Here is a 25,043-nt window from a genome sequence, read left to right on the forward strand (position 1 = left end):
TCACTTTGAGAGAATCTTTATTTTGTAAATTCTGTTTGTTTGTTTCTTTGTTTAAAATAATGAATTACAATGACAGGTCATACAAGGAAACCCAGTCAAGAGTGCAAAGTTCACAAGAGTCACAGACACAGTAGAGGATTCATACAGTTGCAAGTTTGGGTGGATCCCATGACAAGTTATATGCAACAGTTTCTGCTCAAAGGCAGACAAGTTGCCATGACCTGTGACTTGTAGGACAGAGGGAGCCTCAAAATACTGAAGAGATTTCCAGAATCCCCCTCACTTTCCATTCCTAGCACTGACAATAAATCCAGGCAGAATTGCCTGGCCTCTAAAGAGAACACTTTTCTGACATGATACAGTGAAGACTGGCATTGGATTGGGGTGGCAATCTCTCAGTGCAAAGAGTCGCCTAATATCCCTGAGCCTTCATCAATAGCTTGCTGAGTGCCAATGCTCTATTAAGAGCTATGGCTGGGTCTAAGGGCAATAAAAACTCCAGTTCACAGACAGGCAAGGAGGCTCACCTGCTCCCTCTTGTCAATATGTGTTGGTGAAGATACATTGGAGTTGGCCTTGTGCGTTGGCAGCAGTAGCAACAGCCTGGCTTCTATTATACAGGTGGAAAGACAGCTATTCCTTAGATCCTAGGTGGAGCAAGCAGCACCGACATGATGCTAGACTGTGACAGGCAGGGGCGATCAGGACACTGCCATTGGTCTGCTAAGGACCAACACTGTTATCTATCTATTGTACAAGTCTCAAAAGATTTGGTGATTTCCAGTGCCTGCTTCTCTCTTCAGTGATAAGAGTGGCATCCCTCTCAGACCGACACTCTTGAGGGCTGTTCAAGCCACCGAGTTTTTAAAAAAAACTGCGTGAAGAAACACAGCGGTACCAATTCACACACTTGTTCAGCAGATAGGTAAATGTTCCCTGTGATAACTAAACCCTTCTTCTATCTGCATAAAAAATTGCACAAGCCTTTCTGGTTTTGGTTAAGAAGTGGGGGTTTAGAACTAGTATATGCACTCCTAAGAAACCCATTTACTTTGTGTGTAGGACATTTCAATCAGTAGGTAACTGCCAAGCATAAAAGCAGCTATTTGTTCTTGGGCAAAGGATCCATATGTAGTGGCCTTCATTTTATGCTGCCATATCTACTGGGCCAACCAAAACTGACACAAGCCAGCAAAGTCCTCAAAAACAAATCAGACAACATCATTCAGGCCATGGGAAAGATCCATGAGATAATTCCTTTTCTTATGGCCCATCCTATTTTCCTCAGATTCTGGCTCCTTCCTCCTTTCAGGCAAATATTCATATTTTTTTCTAGCACACCCGCACTGCACTGATTTCACTGCAGTAAACACATTCCTAGTAGACTTTGGGTTTTCTACACAAAGACTACAGCAGGTGAATGGCCACATGCTTTCCATTTAGTGGCGGTTAGGTCAGTAGCATACCTTAGCTCTGGGGGGAGGTGGCCTTCTGTGGATTACCACTCCATATTACAGACCCCGAAATGGGAAAGTCCAGTGCCAAATGACAATTGGTCACAGGAACCCTCCTGTCAGCAACAGTCTCCATAATACAACACCACTGCTTCCCTACATTTTAATGGTTTGATATTAGCTCACACTCTTCTAGCTCAAGAAAATAGATATTTTTAAAGAACAAACATTTGAGCCAGTGCTTTTTCTTCACCTCAAGGCACCTTTTTGCTCCCAAGGACAAAACATTTGAATCAAGACAACTAGCATCACTTTCATGATATGTAATTCCCCTTCCCCACTTTGTTTTTTAGTATTACAATTTAATCAGCTCCATGGAGAAAAACAGGAGGAAGGAACAAAGGAACATAGATCCATTTGGTATCAGCTTGTGGCTGGAAAAGAATGGCTCACCACAAAGACAACCCAATGCCACAACAACCATGGACTGAATGTCTCAGGTTTGCGCCTCCTGTCAAAAGGAACCTCCCTGTTTGGTAGGAGGATCTCTGTAAAGCCAGCACATCTTACTCCAAAAATCCCCAGCAGATGGTGACTCTGTCTAGATTGGGCAAAGGTGACCCATTTCTGGCAGGTGTGCAGGGGAGGAAGAGTCTTGGCATCCTCAAGGCGTTGGCACGCAGGAAGCAGCTACTCTGGAGCAGGCACGCATAAGAGGGATTAGAATACCAAGGCATGCCACTGAGTGTATAACACTTCCCCCATCAAGTAAGTCGGTGGTCAGGCAAGAGGAGGATGCCTGTAAAACATGCATGCAGGAGTCAGTTTGTTCTGATTGAGCCATGTTAGCAGCACATGGTAGGAGAATCCCCAGAAGAACGGGCCAGATTTGATCTTCAAGTTGAATCTGCAGAGAAAAGGGGGTCTGAAGGGGGTCGTCAGCAATTTCTGGCATAATGGCTCTAGAGGGCAAAAGAATGGACTGGGTTGGAAGATCTATGCACAGATTGCAAGGTCTCATTCTGTTTCAGGGTTGGAAGGAACATAGTTGGCAAATAATTTCAAGAGAGCTCTCAAAACCAAATTCAAGTATGTGCTACATAGATTGGGTGGTTTCTCTGCCTGAATTGGTATATTCAAAGTGATGTCTTTGGAGCGCCCAACACCACTACCACCAAAGATACCTAATGGGAGCAAGGGAAGAGTTCCCTTTAACATTCTGAATCAATCTTCCGCAAGAACTTGTCCTATGTGCCACATAAGATAGGGTTCTATGGACTTCTCAAAGGACATGTCTACTCTGGCTAGGGAGAACCAAGCATGGTTTCTCCATAACTGATAAAGGAAGTCTGAATAAGACCCAAATACCATCATACAACCCTGTTTCCCAGTAAGGCTAGATTCCTGTTGTTCCTAGCATTTCTGTTGAGTAAAGGAAAGAGGTCACCTCACCCTTTGAAATGAGAGTCCATTTTTGGTAAGATATCTAGATGAGAGCTTTGACAATCATCTCCAGGCAACCTGGTGCTATGAACAAGACACTACTGCCAAGGCAGCTGTAAAAGCCCCAACCAGGAACAATCATGGTCTGGTCAAACGCTGCACCATGTTGCACAGGCACTGGAGAAGATGAAGAGAAGATAAAGACAAAGCACATGGGGCTGGGCTTGGGTTGGGTAGGGTGTGGAGAGTAATAAGCCATACTAAGGCTGGCTCCAGAAGGTATGTTAGCAAATGGTCTGCCTGGGAAATTGGTAGTGAAATGCAGATCCTTCTCACTTTGCAGGTGCCCTGCCCCATCCAGGTACAAAACCAAATGGCTCACCTATTGGTGGAAAGGGCCCAAGCCACAGGGCACCTGGAGTCTGAGAGGGCTGCTGGACCAGCCTCAACTGTTACTGCCAACCACAGTCCTTCCATGAAGATGGCAGGGTGATATTCTGCACATTGTGAGCCATCTGAGAGAGTTTGGATCCAGGGAGTTTGGGGACAACAGAAATCACCAATCAAGGAGAAACACCAGGAAACCCAAAGAGGATCCAACAGGGCAGATGGCAGGCAGGTGGACAACCAATGACCAGAGGGATGGAGCAGAGCAAACCAGCCCTCTCTAGGTGGCAGCCTTTCTACCTGCACTGGGGTTGGGGGAAAGGAAGAACACTGGGAGGGCCTCAGCACCAGCAGGTTGTCTTGGGAGGATGCTCTGTGCCCTCTGGTTTGCTCGTGTCTTCCTCCAGCTCAACCAGGTTCAGTTCGTCAGCAGTGTATGTGCGAAGTCCATCCAGCTCCTTCTTGTGGGCTTGCAAGACCAGCTCTGTCAGACGAGTGAAAGACTGAAAGAAAATGGGAATGAAGGAAGCAATGATCATCCCTACAGTCTGGGTACTTAGGTTTAGCTCAGTTAGCAAATAAGTCCACAGATATTACTAGTCCACAACCTGAATATTCACCTGCCTAGAATATTTTAGACCTCAGGGCTATACTGGAAACTGTTGGAGATTTCTTTCTCTCAAAGTTTAGCTTAGCTTCCTTACCTGGTAGCAATTTGAATAGACTACCGAGATGTATACCTTCTGTGCATCTTGTTTCCTTTTGAAAGAACTTATAGCCATTTGCAAAAGGACTTGTAGTCAATTGTAAAAGGAACCTCCAACTTTAGACCATCAGAAACACATGCTTGTGTGTGAGAGCATAATTTTAGAGACTTAAAAAAAAAAACATTATCCAAAATTTACTTGGGCTATTGCAAATTTGTAACCTAGAGTTCTGCACATATAGTTATTTTGTATTCACAGTTTCCATGTAACCTCTAGTTGAGGGGATACATAGAAACCATAAAAGTGCCCCAACTCCCACCTAATGTGCAGCAGCCACTGTGATGGATGTGCATCTGCCTCCCTGTTGATTGGGAAGCAGCTGACTGACTCTCCGTGAGTGATTTCTGGCATGAGGGGCAATTGCAGTAGGACCCCTACTTCTGACTGTTGCAAAAATTCTTCACAGGGGGAAACAGATCCAAGCAATCAATAGGAATTGGGGTGATTTGGGGTGGCATTCACCATGTAGGACCATATCTATGCTGCTTTGCAATTTGTATCTCTCCAACAAAATTCTGGCCATTATCTTCAATAGACTACACTTTCAACTGGTTAAATTACAGCTTATTTATGAAAGTTTTCACTTCTTGCAAAATGTATTTAGTTTATTTATTTAATGTATCTCCCTGCCTTTCTATTGGCACAAGACGCAAGGTGATTCACATCAAATTAAAAACAAAGCACAACTAAAACCAATTGATACAAAAGCTAAAAAACATTAAACAGTTCTATTATCCACAGTTTAAAGCACATTAAAACAGTAAAAATATAAAAGCATGACACACCCATTAAGAGATCCATCTGTCACAACATCTGTCCTGCTCAAATAAAAGGTCTTAGCAGGTAGATCTAATCAGATACTAACACAATTTTTGAGTCAAAATGATTTCAATGCCGGAATAACACGTGCATTTAAATATTTCCCAATGAAATTAGTAGCTGAATCAGGTTATATTTATGTACCAATTACACACTCACCCAAACACTACTGTTCCAGTAGTGGCTCGGCCCTGCCAGAAAGCCACTCTCCACTTATGCAAAGCAAGGCACTCAATTTTCATTGATCTGCTGCCAAGTGTAATACTTGAAAAACTGCTTTTTAGGGTGGGCAGATCATCTGGACCAGAAATGGGATATGGCACAGAGGGAAGCTGTGTGTCATTGAAGCCTGGATCCCCTATCTTATGCAATAGAAACACTTCCAATGGTCCAAAACCACTACTAAAGTCTACAATAAATGAAACACATCAGTTTAATTTTTTTACCATTCTCTCTATGTTAACATATACAGTATTTTAATTAGTTCTCCTTCCCAAGGTTGGGACAACTTCTGGATGCTGCAAGTGAAAAATTCCTTTGTTCCTCCTTTTAGATTTGTTCTGAAGACAGTTTAGTGACCCGGAAACCCACATGCTCAGAAGTTCCTCTAACCTCCTTGATGTTCTTACCTCCTTGATGTTCTGGTTGGTGCAGGCACTTGTTTCATAGAAATCCATGCCGTATTCCTTAGCTAGCTGCAAGACAGAAGGCCTAACTGGTTTACACACAAATGCCATGTTGATGTTTCTCTAAGTTAAAGCTTGTGCGCCAAGTGCGACCATACCTCGAGAAGTCTGACTTGGTCATGGTGGGCATGCTTTAGTTACCTCCAGATTGGATTACTGTAACACGCTCTACATGGGGCTGCCTTTAAAGATGGCCCGGAAATTGCAATTGGTACAAAGGTCGGCATCCAGGTTGATAATTGGAGCTAACTGTAGCGAGCGGACAACCCTCCTATTAAAACATCTCCACTGGCTACCAATAAGTTTCCAGTCCCAATTCAAGGTGCAGGTCCTGCCTATCTTCTTAATCTTCAATGTGTCTTTGATTAATCGGTTCATCTATTGACTAGGCCCCTTAGCCCTAACTCATTGTCTGGCCTTGTAGCACTTCATTACCCACCCTGCCCTACAGCTGTATTGTACTAGCCCTTGCTCTGCTTTTCTTGATCTGAACACATCCACAGTTCTTGGCTGATTGATGATGATTATTATTGTTGTTCTTATGTTTTTATGATGTCTGTTGTTCGGTTTTATTGTTTTAATTATTGAAATGCAATGTATTTTAATTGTGCTATATTTTACTCCTGGTTTTGCTGGGCTTGGTCCCGCTTGTAAGCCACCCCGAATCCTTTCAGGGAGATGGTGGCAGGATATAAGAATAAAGTTGTTGTTGCTATTTTTATTGTTATTATTATTATTATTTCCTTCCAATCCACCAGTCATTTTCTTTCCCCCCTCTCCCTATCCATTTAGGAAGGCGACTTATGTAGGGCTGCCCACAACTAGAGCTTCCAAAGGTGGTAGCCTTGGAGTGATGCTTTATCGCACAATATGCCTTTCATTACTGTTGGATTTGAAAGCTACTAGGCTGAGATCAGAGCGTGAGAAATAAACTTTTTTTTACTATAGTTGCTAGAGACTCCAAACTAGCCTAGTCAAGGTCTGACTGACATTCAGTCTAGTCTTCAGCTCTATATTTTGTAAAACAGCAATCAAGCCAAAAGTAGATCCTTTTCTGTATAGGGTCTGGATTATGTCTATGCTTCATATTTCCTAACCATGCCACTTTAAATTTCAAGGGGTGATAGTGACCTCAAATGACTGAATGCTCCTCCATTAAAAACAAAGCAAAGCAAAATCCGCACACACAGGGAGAATGGTTCCTAACATGCCAGTTTTCCCTGTGAAGGAATTCTGGTTTTGCTTTGCTTTGGATATGGAGCAGCTAGGCAACCTTGTGAAATCTAATATAGTATAGTTGAGATAGTAAAGTTGAGCAGATTTATTAACTCATTTGCTCTTAGTGTGGATTTAGACTTGGTGAAGGATGACTAGAACCAATATAAGACACTTACCTGGAGGCCTTGCTCTCTCCCAACTTGCCTCTTCTCTTCCTCATCTGCTTTATTCCCAATGAGGATCTTCTGGACACCTTCTGGAGCATACTGGAGAGAAGGGAAGAAACATTAGCATACCCCAGCCCACACAGTTTGGCAGCTACATAAAAGGAGAGCCATAAGGTATTACTCAAATTTGTGATGACCATACGGCCAACTGACCTGGAGAATTTTCACAAATCAGTTTATTCACCTGTTGCAGACCTACCACTGGAAAAAAGTAACTTTCCAACATATTTTTGACCGTTTGCAGCTATTAGAAGCAACACTTCTAACAGCACAAGCCTTAAGGAAATGAAGCTACTGTAGATTGAAATAGGCCAAAGCCACTAAAAACTACAAGATCTTGGGAAAGTGAGAGAAGAGCAACTTGGATCACAGAAGTCACCAGAGGTTCATATCATCTCCTTTAGCCCAACTTCTTTCATGTTCAGTGCATAGCCACAGATTATAGCAATGTGATGCAATTGTTAGAATGATGGACTGGGATCTGAGAAATCCAGGTTCTATTCTCCACTGAGACATTGAATTCATTAGGTGCCTGGGGCCAGTCACTTACAATTTTTCTCTCCCTCTCTCTCTGCCTGGCCTTCCTCAAAATGTTGTTGAAGATAAAAATGAGGAGAAGGAGAGACATGCATACTGCCTTGAGCTTACTGGAGGAAAGGTGAGAAATAAACTGAATATAGAAATAGTTGCTGTGAGCAAGTGTAGAAGAAGTCTCAAAGGAAATATCTAAACCCCCTCAGGTTAATACCTTGGAAAATGCTTGTGGGTATGTGCAAGAGTACAACCACAAGACCAAGGCACTTACTGCCATGACAGAAGACAGAAGTATTTATTAGATATTCTGCTTTCTTGCTGAATAATCTTTTAGTTTGCACAGTTTATCATACAAGTTTGAGAAAGTATAACCACAAGAAAGTCCATTTTATTAGAAGCAGAGAGACACTCCAAAGGAATTCAAGTGGATCTCAAATATAATTGGGCTGCCCTTGGGATTCCTTAGTTTGTTTGGTACTGTTGCATTATCCGGGCGGCGGCCAAAAGGGGACAATTGACAGAGAAGAATAATCCATTTTATGGGGGGGGGGGCAGGGGGTTAGGAAGCAAAACCATTTTCCCCTATGCTTCTGTTCCCCCCCCCACACACACACACACCCATGTCGCCGTCGTCAAAATAACTCTCATTTATGACATGGGAAGTGTGTGTGTTGTGTGTGTGTGTGTGGGGGGGGGGGGGGAGTTGGGGAATAACCAGCCAAAATGGGGAAATGGTTTTTCTCCTTCAACTACGCCCCCCCCCAATAAAATAGGCTATCCTTCTCTGTCTAGACCCCTTTTGGAATCTGCCCAGATAATGGAACAGTATCGTTTGTTTTAATCTTACAGTACGGAGCTACCAAGTACTGAATCACATGTATAACTTCTGTGTGTGCAAATGTGGGCACGAGCAAGCACACACATTCATGCCACCAAGGCTTCTTGTGCTGAGATGCATGCCTCTGAGTTGCTGCAATACATTCATTTTGTCACAACATCATCTTTTTTTCAAACATCCCTACCACATCAGGCATGAGTAGGAAGCAAAGGGACCTCCTCTACTTACCTCATCCACATCACTGGCCCATTTCATTATGTGCTGGTAGGAGCGTTCACTACTAATGTCATACACCAAGAATATTCCCTAAGAAGAGATCAAGAAAACAATGAAGCAAGAAGAAGGCAAGAAGCCTGTTGTAGACATGATAGGAGAATAATTCCACTGAGGAACTTCCTAGCTGCCCTTCAAAATTGGCTGCAAGCTATTCCACCATGGGAGTCAACAAAAGAGGGTTGCATTCCCATTAATGCCAATGTTCTGTGTCTCAAAAAAGACATTAAGGTCTTCAGGGGCAAATTCCAGACCCAGTTTGCAGGACATCTCCCTGGATTTCAGCATAACCTTTTCTGGCATGAAAAGATGAAGGGACACACGAATCCTTCAACAGTTTAGCAATGTGTTCTTTACAAGAAACCCCCTCCCTCTCCAATTTTTAGGCATGTAAGAAAAAACAATTTTACCTGTGCTCGTCTGTAGTACTGTTTGGTGATGGTCTGATAACGTTCCTGACCAGCAGTGTCCCTTGAACAGAAAAACAAATCATTACAACAAACACAGATTTCCATGTGTTTACAGATTTTCAACTCTTACGTCTTCGGACAGTAACATGAGCTTGGGTGGGTGGAAACTTGGGTGGGTGGAAACTTTCATCTTCCACATGGTTTGGACCTTGAATCCTAAAAACAGGAGCCAAAATGATAATGGCAAGGCCTTGTGTAAGTTATCATATTCTTCAGCCCAGGTATTGTAGAACATTGAGAGTGCTGAATGTTCTCTGCCTCTCCCATATGACATGCCTCTATGGTAATTTTGAAGAATGGGAATTCAATAAACTTAGAAATAATTGTATTCTTTGGATTTTTAAAGTCCAATTCAGGGCTGAAGGATCTGCTGGGGGTGCTGCTATTGGGGAGGGAAGACAAAATGAGGGCATGATCCACCCCAGAAGAATTCTGCGCTTTCTGAAATTTCCCCAAATTTCTAGTATTCCAGTAACTTAAAATCTCAGTTGCATATTGAGAAATACAGTATAGACATTCAAAAAAGTTGCAGGCAAAGTTACCAAGGGAATGTAAACAAATAAAAGAGTTTCAGGTTTGAACAATTTTCAGTGTCTCATGCCCTGTAATGTCAGATATTTGGAGACAAATGAAAATTTTATTTGGGAATTCTTGAAGAGGCAGAATGTCCTCAATTTTGCCCCCCCCCCCCCCCCCGGGATACAGAAGGTATCAAACTTGATGGCATGCTCTTATGTGAATTATGCCTCTACTTCAAACCCAGTAAGAAGAAAATATACAATTCTATGCTCAGGGCTGAGTATATCTGTGCACATAGCTTTATATAACTATGTTTTTAAAGGTTTTCTATCTAAAATATAAGACATAGAAGAGGAAGGGGAACAATCAGAACAGTAATCGTTACACACGTGCATGTAACTAACAGGATGAGCTCCATATAATCCAGGGAGGGAGAGAGGGTAATGAAGAGCAGCTCATCCAGATGTCTAAACCCAAGTAGTTCTCTGTTATAGTTTGTAGAGTAAGCAGCATGAGTTGGAAACATTGTTAAAGAGAAGAGTTTACTAACAGTTGGGATCAGATATGTGGACACACTGGATCACATGGAACCTGAGATCCCCTCAGTAACATGCACATGTGTAAATATATCTTAAATGTGCCCTGTAAAGGTTTCCCCTTGACATTAAGTCTAGTCGAGTCTGACTCTGAGGGATAGTGCTCATCTCCATTTCTAAGCCAAAGAGCTGGCATTGTCCATAGATGCCTCTTAGATCATCTGGCTGGCATGACTGCATGGAGTGCCGTTGCCTTCCCACGGAAGCGGTACCTTATTGATCTATTCACATTTGCATGTTTTCGAACTAGGTTGGCAGAAGCTGGGGCTAACAAAGGGAGCTCACCCCACTCAGAACTAAGTTTAGTTGTAAGTATAGAGAGAACTAAGTTCTGGTGCAAGATCTTGGCCAGAAGAACCAATCATATTCTAAAGCAGTTGCACCGATTTTGTACCCCACTTTTTTCAACAATGAATCTAGTATTGGTTGGATGCCAGGAAACCACTGAATCCAAAAGTACTGAGACTGATTTGCAATAAGCGGCAATGGTGTAATCATAAAGCATGAGTTTGTTCTTGCTTTTACAGTCTATTTTATGACAGACTTGCTCTTTGACTCACAAATGGTCATCATTACTGTTTAAAAGTGCTTTGATTCCTGCACGGCAGGACTGGATGTCCCTTGTGGTGATTCTTTGACTCTATGACTAACATTGTCGCAAGGTGATTTCCCTGCAGATGCACCCAACAATACATACTGTACACTTAAGCTTTGGAAATGGATGTTATTTGCATGCCACCTGCTGGACAGAATTAAACCTACTGCTAAGAAACTATTTCTAAGCAGTAATCAGAAAAATGACGTTTTTGTTGAGAAACACAAACCCAAATAATTATTTTCCATTTCTAGGAAAGATAGTAGGATACCTAAGAGACTAATTAAAAGCAAAACTGGCGTCTTGCTGTTCATGCATGGTATGGCATACCTCCTGAGATTGGGAGTGGGATAAAGTACAAGTTTGCCTTGAAAAATCTGCATATTTAGAAGGCTTATGATACACTTTAGTGCAGTCAAATGTTCACAAAATCAAACATTTATTTGGAAAATGTGTATATCAAAGCATATGTTGGTCCCAAAATCCTCAGCGAGGCACACCGTGAAACTGTTTTGAGAGCATTTGTTACAATGTTTATTTATGTTTTAGTGAATTATGTCTTACTGACTATTCTGTTATATTTTTATCTCAATGCTTAATCCTTCATGGTAAACACAATGTTATTATTGTGCTCTATGGTGTATTTTAATATGTTTTTGATACGTTAGGCATTGAATGTCTGCCTTCTTATGTGTAAACCGCCCAGAGTCCCCTTCGGGAGAGTGGGTAGTATAGAAATAATAATAATAATAATAATAATAATAATAATTATTATTATTATTATTATTATTATTATTGCATCTGCAAAATGCATGGGCATTCATTGATCAAATAGGAAAACATATTAAGAAGAATAGACAGGCATAAATGCATAAACAAATAATAATGTTAGGGGGAAATAGTCACAAATCTCCATGCTGGAAGAGAGGAAAGGCCATGCACCACAGTAAAGTACTAAGATGATACTAAGTGGGATTATGAGAACCAAGAGAAGACTGACAGATTTTCAGATCTGCCTACTCTCCTCCATCAGTGTTGGAATACATACAACCCCTGTTTAAAACCAGATGGCAATACTTAATTCAAAGATGCTCCCATTTCTGTTACATAAGGGAGGAATGTGTTCTTTTTTTAATGGTCTAGAAAGGACCTAGGAGAGTGCTAAACATAGATACTCATACCCACAATTAGAAAAATAACTACTGTTCTTATACAGCCACCTATGGAAAACTTACATCACTCCAGGAATTGGGAATGTTTTTTTCTTTCTTTCTGGAAGTAATTCCCAATTGGTATACTGTCTGGGAGATTGTGGATGCTGTTGTTCAAGAAGCCAACAAGAACAACAAAACATTCCCAGTACCAGTCTTACAAAATACTGGATCTGTAGGATACTTTAGATTTAGTATGTGGATTAACTTTACAAATCACATGTAAATTGAGTTGCTGTTTTCCTATCCTTATAGACAAAATGCTGAGAATATGTGCTTTGGCCAAGTTCACATAATTATTCCACAGCAAAGAACTCTTATCTGCTCGCCCAAATATGTTCAACCTCCTTTCTGAGGATTTGTGTCAAAATACCTAGATCACTTACCAGATCTGTATTCGAACTTTAATTCCATCTACTTCAATAGTCTTCATTTTAAAATCAACCCCTAAGAACAGAGAAAAGAAATGGCATTGACAAAGGTTACTTAGAACTAACCAACACATTATAATGTATGTCATTATGTTCTCTATTGTTTATAATATATACATGGTGACCTACAGGGAACTATGTACATACAAACATGTGCACATGATATCTTCTTGATATCTAGTTTCCCCTCATTCCATTGCTCAGATACCCATCTGAGCTATTTGCAGAGACCATTCACCTATTATGTTAATATACAAGCGACATTTGCACTGACTCACTTTCATACACAACCTAAATGTAGATCAATGTAGTACAATCTGTCTGTTCCCTACTGAAGTATTTCTTACCAAACAACACACAGAAGTAGAGAAGTCGGGGGAATATTTTCTGATGTCATATTTTTCTATGGAAATGTCCACACCACAAATGCATCCCTGCGTGCAGATGCACACATACATATATGTACATTTACCCATAGTTGTCTGAGGTGTTGTAATTCATTCAATCTTTAAGTGAAATGGAATGTTTGACCATTTGTATTGAATCATATTTTTCCTCAACTTAAAATGGAATTGAGCAAGTGAAATGTAACATACTACAGTATATTAGGGTGGTAAAAAAAAAATCACCTCCAGACACCTCTGTGTTTCTGTTTACTTCTACATGGTTCACTTGATCTGATTGTTTCATTTCACATGTACATATGGCTTTAAAAGTTCATATTGAATTAAAAGCTTTTCTGGAGCATATTCAACTGCTTTGTGTGCATGTGGAGTTATTCCTACCTTTGGTACCAAAGCTTCTGTTAAAGAAGTAATGTCCAGGAACACATCTAGTTTATTAAATGAGGCATATGTGTACCTCTAAAAGTACCTCTAAAGCTGAGCATATGGCCAGGAAAGCCTGATTTCACATCCTGGCTCCCAAAATCTTTCTGAAGAAAACTAGATAAAAAAACAAAACAAAAGCGAAAATGAAGAATGATTTTTCTAAATTCCTATTGTGGCTGCTTGCCTGCTCTGCCAAAGGGACAGGGACCTCCTTGCAGATTAAGGACTGTATTAGAAATTCCACAGAAGTGGCACACACACACACACACTATGTGTGTTGCATCCTTGAAAGGACCACCCATAATGTACAAAAAGTGTCATCTGAGAAACATCTCAGCAATTAAACATGCAGAAGTGAAACAACATCTACCTGTAGGTCTAACCAACTCTTGTCCTTTCTCTTCATCTTTTATTTTGGAATGGGATGCTTTTTACTTCTAACTGTTTTACATTGCAGCTCCCACAAACCTTTCCATTAGCCATTTTGGCTTCGCCTTTGAAGTTGCAATCCAAACACTTGATCAAAGTTTCCTTTAATAGGGAAGCTTCTTAAAATATGGCTAGTATATAGGCCACTTGAGGAACTACGATGGTCAAACACAAAAGGCACCCGTAATATACTAAAGTTTTAAATCCCAGGGCAGGAGCATATGTCTTATAGGCTCTAGTACAGTGGGCCTTGTTTTGGCCTACAACTCCAAGCTAGTTTAACAGATGTTAGGATTTCTGGGAGTTGAAGGCCAAAACATCTGGAGACCCACAGGTTGAGAACCACTGCTCTCATATATTCAGCTAGAGCTTGGAAGCACCTCTACTTGAATCTCTGGAAATCCTGATCAGAATAGAACTCATGGAGCCTTCCAGATGTTGTTAGCCTGAATTCTCAGAATTATTCACCATGGCTTATGTTAGCTAGGACTGCTGAGACTTGCAATCCAACATCATGAGGCTGCATTCATTTTCACTCATGATACAGAAAAGACTGAGCTAAATGGAGGAACATTTGACTTAATTTCAGGCAATTTCCTGTGTGCATTAACTATAATGGACATAAATGGAAACATTAAAGAGACAATTAATCTGCAGTTAACATAAACAAAAAAGAAAAAAGAAAATCTCTCTCTTTGTCTGTTGTTATCATAATCTTCACCCTCCTTTGCTTATAAGCTTCCCAGAAGAATCCAGTAGGCATTTAAGACTACAAGCTGACCTCAATGGGCCTCTGGTTTAACTGAGCAAAACAATTCTTACTTTCTTCCAAAAGGATTCTGAAAGTTATATTCCAAAAAGATAATGTTCCCAGTTTCTGCATTCTTCAAGATAAGCCTCTTGATCTAAGAAGAAACAGATTTTCTCCTTGTACCTAAAAAATTGCACAGTTCTTTTGCTGGTGACTCACATAACACATACAATTCATGCCAGGGACAATTTCTCTAGCACCCTGTAAGGCATTTTCCCCACATTCTGGGGTCACGACAGAAAGAACCTCATTACCTTGACGCAAATGAGGATGATGGGCCTGCATCACCAATTGTGTGGGAGCCTGGGGGATGTTTTGGAAATGATCCATGCCTCAAGGAATAGTAAGTGCAAGCAGGAAGAGATCCCATTATGCAGCTCTTCGTACATCCTGCTACCTGGTGAAAACTGGTTGCAGCCAACCTGAGTGTGTTTTAAGTTCTAAAAGAGTCAAGCAGGAGGTCACACTTGAACAACAAGCTTTTCTTAAAAGGCAGCACACCTGTAACTTCATTCCTCCATCACCTTGCTAATCTCTCATCTGGGAACTGAGCCCAGGGTATTATTCTCTGCCTACTCAGTCAAATGAAAGAAGCTATTTCAGAGATAGTATTTTAATCTATAAAGAAGTATAGAAAAAAGTAAACATCATCAAAAACTGTAGCATGAAGGTTTGCTTTGTTGCAAGCCCACCAATGATGTAATGGTGGATGCCCTTCCACTCTCATTGATTTTGACACAGAAATTATTGCTAGCAAAGAGTATTCTGTAATACAAGAAAAGTCATCCACGGTAGCTTTCTCCAACCTGACACCCTCCAGCTGTGTTAGCAACATTCACCCATCATCCCATGCTAGTGAAACTAAATCCCCTATGGGAAACGCATAAAACAGACACAGGACCTCATCACATTAGAGAATGTTGGTGTCCTTGGACACTTGCAGGACACCGGGAGGATGGAGCCTGCCGGAGGGCTACTTCTGGCAGGGCTCAGTGCTTCCAGAGTCCTGGAAGCATCATAGGACACTCACTCTTTCTCATAGGAAAGAACAGGGCAAATGCAGGGGGAAGTCGGGCACACGAATCCCCTATTATCACCCACAAATTTGACCTCAATGTGATGAGGCCCATAGACCAGACAAGTCATTACCAGAATCAGAGCAACTTCTTGGAAATGTTGAGCAACCAATTAAGGTTAAAGGATTTCTGCAACATGGGACATGTGGTCTGTATGGACCCAAATAGCCACGTTTGGTTCTTATTATGGGAAGTTCCAAAAAAAACCCCACAACCACAACTATATGACATATTTGGAATATGCTAACGCAGGGTCATGACAGTGTGCCTCCAAGCTTCCCAGGACATTCCTAAAGACCCTGAACCCCACTCCCCAAAATTAAAAATATGAAGGCAAAAATGAAGTGGGTGAGCATTATCTGCACCCCCCCCCCTTACAACCAGTGGTTCTCAACCTGCGGGTCCCCAAGTGTTTTGGTCTACAACTCCCAGAAATCCAGCCAGTTTACCAGCTGTTAGGATTTCTGGGAGTTGAAGGCCAAAACATCTGGGGACCTACAGGTTGAGAACCACTGCTGTAAAGGCGTTAATTTTTAATCTCTAGCAAAATACTGGCACCACTACAATGGAAGTTCTCTTTGCACTGTAGGATTTATGCACTTTTCTCCATTGGTTTAATGCTCAACAGAGACAGTTACCACCAGAGGTTCCAATCATGCATACAATATCTTAGGACTTGCTCTGATGTTCTCTAGAAAACGATGCTTCATCTCCCTGGACTTCTGGGTTATGTCGAGGGGAAGTAGATCTATGTTCTCCTGGAAGAGGGCTGAAAATATGTGTTTCCACACTTGGAACATATTATCTTAAAGTTTACAACTCAGAAGTATGAAGAAAGAGGGAGCACGAGAAAAATCCAATTCCAGTCTATTTTCTTTTGACATTCAAAGGAGATACTGGTAGAAACAAACAATGAACATCCCAGTCCTACTCATGTGGATAATAATAGTAAAACTTCACTTGTAACCCACCCTATCTCCCCAAGCGGATTCAGGATGGTTTCCAACAGAAAAATGGCAAACATTCAATGCCAAAGATGAACAATAACCAATAAATAACCAAATTAAAACCAATAAACAAAATATAAGAACTTATAACAACAAAACAAGATATTCAAATAGTCAAGTAGAATGTAATCCATTCCTGATTTCAACAGGAATTAGTTCCAAGGAAGCATACTTTGTATTGTCTTGTATATTGTCGTTTTTATATATATATCTTGAGAGATATGCAAATAGATCATGATCACAAATGTAGTGCAAAGTCCCTAGGAACCATTCTTTTGAAGCCATTTCAAACATTACATTTTTAGTGAGCAGCATGTACTGCAGGCTTAACCAGAACTGAGATCTTTTCAAGTCTTCCCTCTTCCCCAAAACACACACAGTAGATCTAGGTTTAAGAATGATTTATATCACTCAAAAAGCACTATGTTTGGCTCCTGGTCTTTTGAATTCTTTTCTTATCCCATTTGCTTCATTCACACAGATGAAGCAACAATTTACTCAACTAGGTTTTCTTAGAAGATATGCTTTCTCTCCCTCACCAACTCTGCTCATTATTCTTTAGCAGAAGTGGGGGAACTTCAACAGAGGAAAGCTCTGTAGACAGATGTGTGAAGACGACAGCTCAGTTTTATGTGGACCTCAATTTACTTTGCAAATGATACCATATTTGAGTGTTGTGCCATCTAGTATGGGACACCACAGTTCGAATGCTTAACCAAAATATTTTTGATCAAAGTAATCTAGAACTTAACAAGGAAAAGGTTGCTTATTTCAGATCTATGAGTAACTGGTGCATGTCCACATAACCCAGTGTGCTGCAGTGGTTAGAACAGAGCTTTCCAAACTGTATGTTGTAACACACGAGTGTGTTGGCAATGTGTCAGTGTGTTATGTGAACATAACAAGTAATGATAAAAATATTGGAAATGTAAGTTATTATATTACAAATAATATATTTCTAAAACTATAAATGAAAGGTGTGTATATATAATTTGAATATTGTATTTGTATATTTTTGTATAACATTGAGATATGTTGTACCCCCATAAAGTTTATGTATATGTCTGTATCTCTTATAAGGAGTAATAATAATAATAATAATAATAATAATAATACACTTTAAACAGACAATAACAAAATACATCATAACAAAATATGAAATAACAAATAAAATCAACAATATAAAACAGCATAGTAAAACCAGACACAAAGGCTGGTATGAGGTAAAATGTTAAAATGGTAAAAAGTTAAAACCCTGGGTGAGATAGGGATAAAAGTGAATTTGTAGGGGAGGAGCCCGACAGGGAGGAGTTGATATAGCTTCCAGTTTGCTAGTAAAATTGAATTACTGTGTCACAATATGATGCATGTCTTAAAAGTGTGTCACCAACATGAAGTGTTTGGAAAGCTCTGGGTTAGAGTGTTCAGCTAAGACTGGGCAGACCCAGATACAAATCCCCACTCAGTTGATTGAAGGTGCATCAGATTTCCTCTCTGATACACAACCTCAAGGATTTGTTCTTGAGACTTATGGTGCTTTACACTGTAGAATCAATGACTGCTTTAATTGGCATGTCTTAGAGCTAAGGAATCCTGGGATTTGTAGTTTGGTGAGGCACCAGCACTCTTTGGAAGAAAAGGCTAAAGACCTTGTAAAACTACAGCTATCATGATTTCATAGCACTGAGCCCATAGCAGTCAAAGTGGTGTCAAACTGCATCAATTCTACAATTTAGTGCATCCTGAGTAACCTTGGGCCAGTCACTGTCTCTCTGGTATAAATAAATGATGAATAAAGAGCATCCTGAGTTGTTACTAAGTTGGTACTGAGTTGGTACTATTCAGAACCAATAACAGCACTAGAGGTGCTACAAAGAGATCCATGGTGTCTCATTTTTTCACAATGAAAGGATGATTCCTGCTGAAGTGAACCATTTCATTTATGTGCTCTTTGCATATTCAGTTGCAGTAAAACGACAAACTCCATTGCTAAATGGTGAGTCAACTATTACGTAAGATTACAATTATTCAATAGGTTTACTCTAACTCAGTGGTTCCCAACCTTTGGTCCTCCAGGTGTTTTGGACTTCAGCTCCCACAATTCCTAACAGTGGTAAATTGGCTAGGCTTTCTGGGATTTGGGGCCCTTCCACACAGCCCTATTTCCCAGAATATCAAGGCAGAAAATCCCACAATAACTGCTTGTAAGTGGGTTATCTGAGTCCACACTTAGATAATGTGGGATTTCCTACCTTGATATTCTGAGATATAGGGCTGTGTGGAAGGGCCCTTGGAAGACCAAAACAACAGGAATACCAAAAGTTGGAATTACCATCAGAATTCAAGCCAAACAGTACAACCTCATAGATAGTTACTCCCACTGAGTTCAGTGAGGCTTACTCCTGGGAAAAAAAGTGAGGCTACTGCAACCTAAACTGCAGTTGTTGCCTTTTGTTTTGCTGGCATGACAGTGATTGGCATTCTGGGTACTGAACCGAGATCATGCAGGACACATGCCATCCCTGTTAGTTCTTCATTACACTCAGGATAGATTCTCTTCAGGAATCCTCCCTAGGAATGTGCTATGTCCTCCAGCACAATTCCATAGTAACTTCTGGTGGAAAGATACCATGAAATTGCACTGGAGGACCTAACACAATCCTAGAGTCTTTCCCCTGGGAATTGGTAAGTGAAACTACAGATATGGTTTGTGTGTTTACAGAAGTTTGACAGTATACTGTTAATAGCTTCAACATGTTCCATTAATAGCCTTTGCCCCTCTAAATTTCTGGCTTCTGTAGTAGTAGAGGAAGCAGGAGAAGACTGAGTTTCAAAATGAATCCCCATCACACTTCCTGTTCATTAAGTGTACAGGGGGGTTCATCACACATTTTGATAGTTTTGTTTCTAAGTGACATAGGAACAGTTAGGGGAAAAAACAAACCCCGGAGTCATTCCTCAGGGCATAATAGAAACTAGTGGTTTTTGGATCAGGTTAACCCCCAGATTATTTCCAGGCTTAACTATGTGCGAGCAGCAACACTTAACTTACTCTGCCTCTACTACCAAGGTCTACTATAATGTAGGCTGTACAAGCGCAAAAAGGGATGTCCCTTTAAGAATTGGTTTCTATTGGAAGAACATCCAACTAAATCTTGATTCTTTTAACAAATGACTTTGTAGCGGTAGGGATGCCCACATGCACCTCTATTCGCTAGTGATCAGTTGCTTTTTGCCACAATCAATTTCCAAAGGAAAAACAATCAAAGTTAATTTTCAACATTTTGTCTTTCATGGACAGAGAGATTTATCACACAGTGCTGTTATACTGTTGGATTAATCCTGCCTTTACATTAGCCTGATTACATTATGTTATGGCTCTCCTGGTGCTGTGATGTAGAGACATTTGAAATGACTCTACATGATTTGTCCTGATGGAAACAATCTCTTAATGTTATGATTTGGTAGCCAGTTTGTATGAAAATGTCCCACCCCACATCATTGAGAGAACATGTATAGTGGATGCAATGTGGTTGCGGTCTAGTTGTTATTTCCTTTGGGAATCCCACAGAAATCTCCAGCAGAGAAGGCTCCAATTACTTTGGGTGCCTGGTCAGGAAGGGCAAGACTTCTCAAAAGAACGTGTTTCTTGATTTGCTTTCTATGTTCGAGTCTATACTCTTGAAAGTCCTTTTCAATATTTCTAGTTTTTTTCTAAAGACAAATGGTGGTATAATACAATAGTGTGATCCTGACCTGTTAACTCTTGGAAGCCACCACTCTGTTACTTTCATTGCATGTATCCAAACAAAGCATGACCCACTTATCTGCAGACTCGGTATCCATGGTTTCAGTTACCCTCACTCCAAAAAATATTCCTCTTCAGAAATGTTTTGGGGCTTCCCCAAGTCCGCCACTGTGATTCTATGGTATGCTTTGGATGCAAATATTGTATTTTCTATTATCCATGGTTTCTGGAATGCATCCCCCCATTGATAAGGTAAAAGTTTCCCCTTGACATTAAGTCTAGTTAAGTCCAACTCTGGGGGTTGGTGCTCATATCAATTTCTAACCCAAAGAGCCGGCGTTGTCCATAGACATCTCCTAGGTCATGCGTCTGGCATGACTGCATGGAGCGCCATTACTTTCCCGCCAAGGCAGTACCTATCGATCTACTCACATTTGCATGTTTTCGAACTGCTAGGTTGGCAGAAGCTGGGGCTAACAGTGGCAGCTCACCCCATCCCACCAATTCGAACTATGGACCTTCTGGTGAGCAAGTTTTGCAGCATGGCGGTTTAATCCGCTGCACCACTGTGGTCCCTTGGATATGGGATCTTATTGTATTTTTCCTCTGCTTTTATGAAATACATGGTGATATTTTTCTATTATGATTAATATTTTATCTTCAATTAAAAAATAAGACAGTTGTGTCATAACACTCTGACATCATAGTATAATAACATTACTATAGTTTGACATTTACAAAAATGTAAACAAGTTATGACAAAGGAGACAGGAAAACAAGGGAAGTACAAGTGATATTGTCAGCACCGAGGGACTTAAGAATATGGAGGAAAAAAAACAGTGGAAGTTACTGTCGAAGGCCTTCATCGCCGGAATCACTGGGTTGTTTTGAGTTTCCGGGCTGTATGGTCATGTTCCAGAAGTATTCTGTCCTGATGTTTCACCTGCATCTATGGCAGGCATCCTCAAAGGTTTTGAGGTCTCATAACCTCTGAGGATGCCTGCCACAGATGCAGGTGAAACATCAGGAGAGAATGCTTCTGGAACATGGCCATACAGCCCGGAGAACTCACAACAACTCAGTGGAAATTACGTTATCAAAGTGCAAATATAGAGAAGGTGCAAATCACAGTGTCAGCATTCAGCTAGCATCATGAATCCAAGTGACATCCTTTTCAAACCAGAAAACAAGAAACAACTGACTGCTGTGATGAGCACCGGAATCAAAGGCAGGCACAGAAACACAGTTACGTCCACATTTATCACTACACTTCTAGGAATGCTCCTTTTCACACAATATATACACCCAGACTCCCCAGTCTGCAGCAGACTTTCTGCAGGCTCAATTATGAAAACGAAATGGCCTGGAAGCTCTGACCTGGAAGCTCAGCTTCCTATCTCTGAAATGTAAGGCATGGCTGCAGTTGCTCAACATGCAGTTCCTCTACACATATTCTGAAGAACATCTAAGGATGTAGACTAGGCATGGGCAAACTTGGGCCCTCCAGGTGTTTTGGACTCCAACTCCCACCATTCCTAACAGCCTCAGGCCCCTTCCTTTTCCCCCTCAGCCGCTTAAGCTTAAGCGGCTGAGGGGGAAAAGGAAGGGGCCTGAGGCTGTTAGGAATGGTGGGAGTTGGAGTCCAAAACGCCTGGAGGGCCCAAGTTTGCCCATGCCTACTGTAGACTCAGTCTATGAATGGAAGTTTATGCTACCAACTCCATTCTCTCTTTTCCAAGATCCCTCTGGTCTTTAGCTGAGAGATGTTACTGCCAATGGTTTCTCTGATGTATCACAATTTTGACTGAGCCTTGGCTGCTTTGCCCTGCACGATTTGTGGGGGAGAACCAAGAAAACAAGCTGCTCTTTTGACCAGACCAGGTTCTGCCTTTCTTAAGGATGCTTTGCATGTTCTGTTCTTGGCGGATGGAGCCTGCTCCACACAAGTCACTCCTGGATCTAAAAATAGATCGGGCTCATACAGTAGCGGCTAACAGTACTAGGCAGATATGGACGTGTGGGCTTATTCCCCATACAAAACAAAAACAGATGCCCAGCAGCAGGCCTCTTCCATGTTATGCCCAGGCAGGTGAAAAGGAAAGAGCCTAAGGCTGTTAGGAATGGTGGGAGTTGGAGTCCAAAATACCTAGCGGGAAAATGTGGGAAGCGACAGACTCTGGGGATACCTTAGGGCAGTGTTTCTCGACCTGGGGGTCTGGACCCCTGGGAGCGGGTTGTGAAGGGGTGTCAGAAGGATTGCCAAAGACCATCAGAAAACACAGAATTTTCTGTTTGCCATGGGGGTTCTGTGTGGGAAATTTGACTCAATGCCATTTGATTGTAGATGAACTATAAATCCCAGCAACTACAACTCCCAAAATGTCAAGGTCTATTTTCCCCAAATTCCACCAGTGTTCACATTTGGGCATATTGATGATTTGTACCAAGTTTGGTCCAGATCCATAATTGTTTGAGTCCACAGCGCTCTCTGGATGTAGGTGAACTACAACTCCCAATTCAAGGTCAATGCCCACCAGACTCTTCCGGTATTTTCTGTTGGTCATGGGAGTTCTGTGTGCTAAGTTTGGTTCAATGCCATCGTTGGTGGAGTTCAGAAAGCTCTTTGATTGTAGATGAACTATAAATCCCAGCAACTACAACTCCCAAAATGTCAAGGTGTATTTTCCCCAAACTCCACCAGTGTTCACATTTGGGCATATTGAGGATTTGTGCCAAGTTAGGTCCAGATTCATCATTGTTTGAGTCCACAGTGCTCTCTGGATGTAGTTGAACTAAAACTCCCAAACTCAAGTCTATGCCCACCAAACTCCCGAAGGTGAACTACAACCTTAGGTAAACAACAATGCCCACCAGACCCTTTCAGTATTTTCTGTTGGTCATGGGAGCTCTGTGTGCCAAGTTTGGTTCAATGCCATCATTGGTGGAGTTCAGAGTGCTCTTTGATTGTAGGCGAATTATAAATCCCAGCAACTACAACTCCCAAATGACAAAATCAATCTACCCCCCCCCCCCAACCCTATTAGTATTCAAATTTGGGTGTATGGGGTATTTGTGCCCAATGTGGTCCAGTGAATGAAAATAGATCCTTCATATCAGATATTTACATGGCAATTCATAAGAGCAAAATTCCAGTTATGAAGTAGGAACGAAAACAATGTTATGGTTGGGGGTCACCACAACATGAGGAACTGTATTAAAGGGTCAGGGCATTAGGAAGGTTGAGAACCATTGCCTGAAGGCCTGGCTTCCCAGTAATAGGGATTCCAGAAGGCAGAGAGAGAGAGGGATGCGATCTGTCCTGCTGGGATGTCCAATCCACCTCCCTCAGGTCGCTTGCTATGACTCATGGGGTCTACCACACTGTTGAGAACAATGACGTCACTTTTGGGGAAAGGTTCCCCTTTGAGGCGAGGTGGCACCTCCAGGGCAGGAGAAGGGAGGCAGAGCGGGCTGGGAATGCAAGGAGGGCAGCCCTGGAAGATGCGTTTGGAGGCGAGGCAGCCCTGAATGTAGACCAGCCTTGGTGCAGGACTGAGCAGGTACCTGGAGGGCAGGGCAGGGCAGGGAGGAAAGAGCAGCGGGGAGAGCGCGCGCATTTCCCGCTTTGGATGGCTTCTTCTTCCAACCCCCCACATCGGTGCGGCTGCATCCGCGCTGAACCCGCGCCAAAGACGCAGTGTGCCTGTCGATTCCTGGCTCTCTCCTCAACTCCCAGGTGGCTCCCTCGGGCTTGGATCTAGGCTGCCCAAGCCATGCAGTTGGGATGGTCAGTGCAGACCCACCGAATGCATGGATTGGGAAGAGGAGATCCTTTCTCTCTCTGCCTCTGTCTCCCGCCTTCCTTACCGATGGTGGAGATGTGCGAGGGGTGGAACTCGTTGTCGGTGAAGCGGCAGAGGAGGCAGGTCTTGCCCACGCCGGAGTCGCCGATGAGCAGGAGGCGGAAGAGCACGTCGTACTGCTTGGCCATGGCGGAGGGGCCGGTCCGGATTCAGCCCCGCGCCATCCCAGCCCAAGCCCAGCCTCGAACCCGGGCTCCAAGGCAGGAAGACGAGGAGGAGGAGGAGGAGGAGGAGGAGGAGGAGGAGGAAGAGCGAGCGCGAGGAGGGGCCGCCGATGGCGCGCGAGGAAGAGGCAGAGGCGGAGGCGGAGGCGCAGCAGGCTCGCCGCAACCGCGGGCGGCAGATCGCGCTCTTCCGCGGGGAGGCACGTGCCTCCGAAGGGGAGGGGGAAAGGGAGCAGCAGGAGGAGGCCCGCTTGAATGGGACTCTGTTCTCTTCTCCCAGGCAGACGGGCGTGTGTTTTGGACTCCAGCTCCCGAAATCCCTGCTCACATGCCCAATCGGCTGAGCTGAGGGCTTCTGGGAGTCGGAGTCCAAAACACCTGGAGGACAAAGGACATCATCTACCCGAACATCCACTTCAGATCCAGTGGCTGCCTCCTGAAGAATTATGGGGTTTGTAGTTTAGGGTGGGGTCTTTACAATTTTCTGGACTGTCCGGCCATGTTCCAGAAGCATTCTCTCCTGACGTTTCGGCCACATCGATGGCAGCCATCCTCAGAGGTTGCGAAGATGCCTTTCATAGATGTGGGCGAAACATCAGGAGAGAATGCTTCTGGAGCATGGCCAGACAGCACGGAAAACTCACAGC

General features: G+C 42.3%; 1 protein-coding gene across 1 annotated transcript; it reads right to left on the minus strand.

Moving 5' to 3' along the window:
• On the minus strand, positions 1–24,686 carry RAB15 (RAB15, member RAS oncogene family). Its single transcript, XM_060772581.2, has 7 exons — positions 24,237–24,686; positions 12,424–12,484; positions 9,057–9,117; positions 8,602–8,679; positions 6,951–7,040; positions 5,500–5,565; positions 1–3,787 (listed from the first exon to the last, which is right to left on the minus strand). Exons 1-7 carry the CDS (start codon positions 24,358–24,360, stop codon positions 3,626–3,628), a joined length of 642 nt encoding a protein of 213 aa, XP_060628564.2. The 5' UTR covers positions 24,361–24,686; the 3' UTR covers positions 1–3,625.
• Between the last annotated feature and the right edge of the window lie 357 nt (positions 24,687–25,043).

This window comes from Anolis sagrei, chromosome 1, assembly GCF_037176765.1.
Source record: "Anolis sagrei isolate rAnoSag1 chromosome 1, rAnoSag1.mat, whole genome shotgun sequence".
In the NCBI taxonomy this organism is placed as follows: Eukaryota; Metazoa; Chordata; class Lepidosauria; order Squamata; family Dactyloidae; genus Anolis; species Anolis sagrei.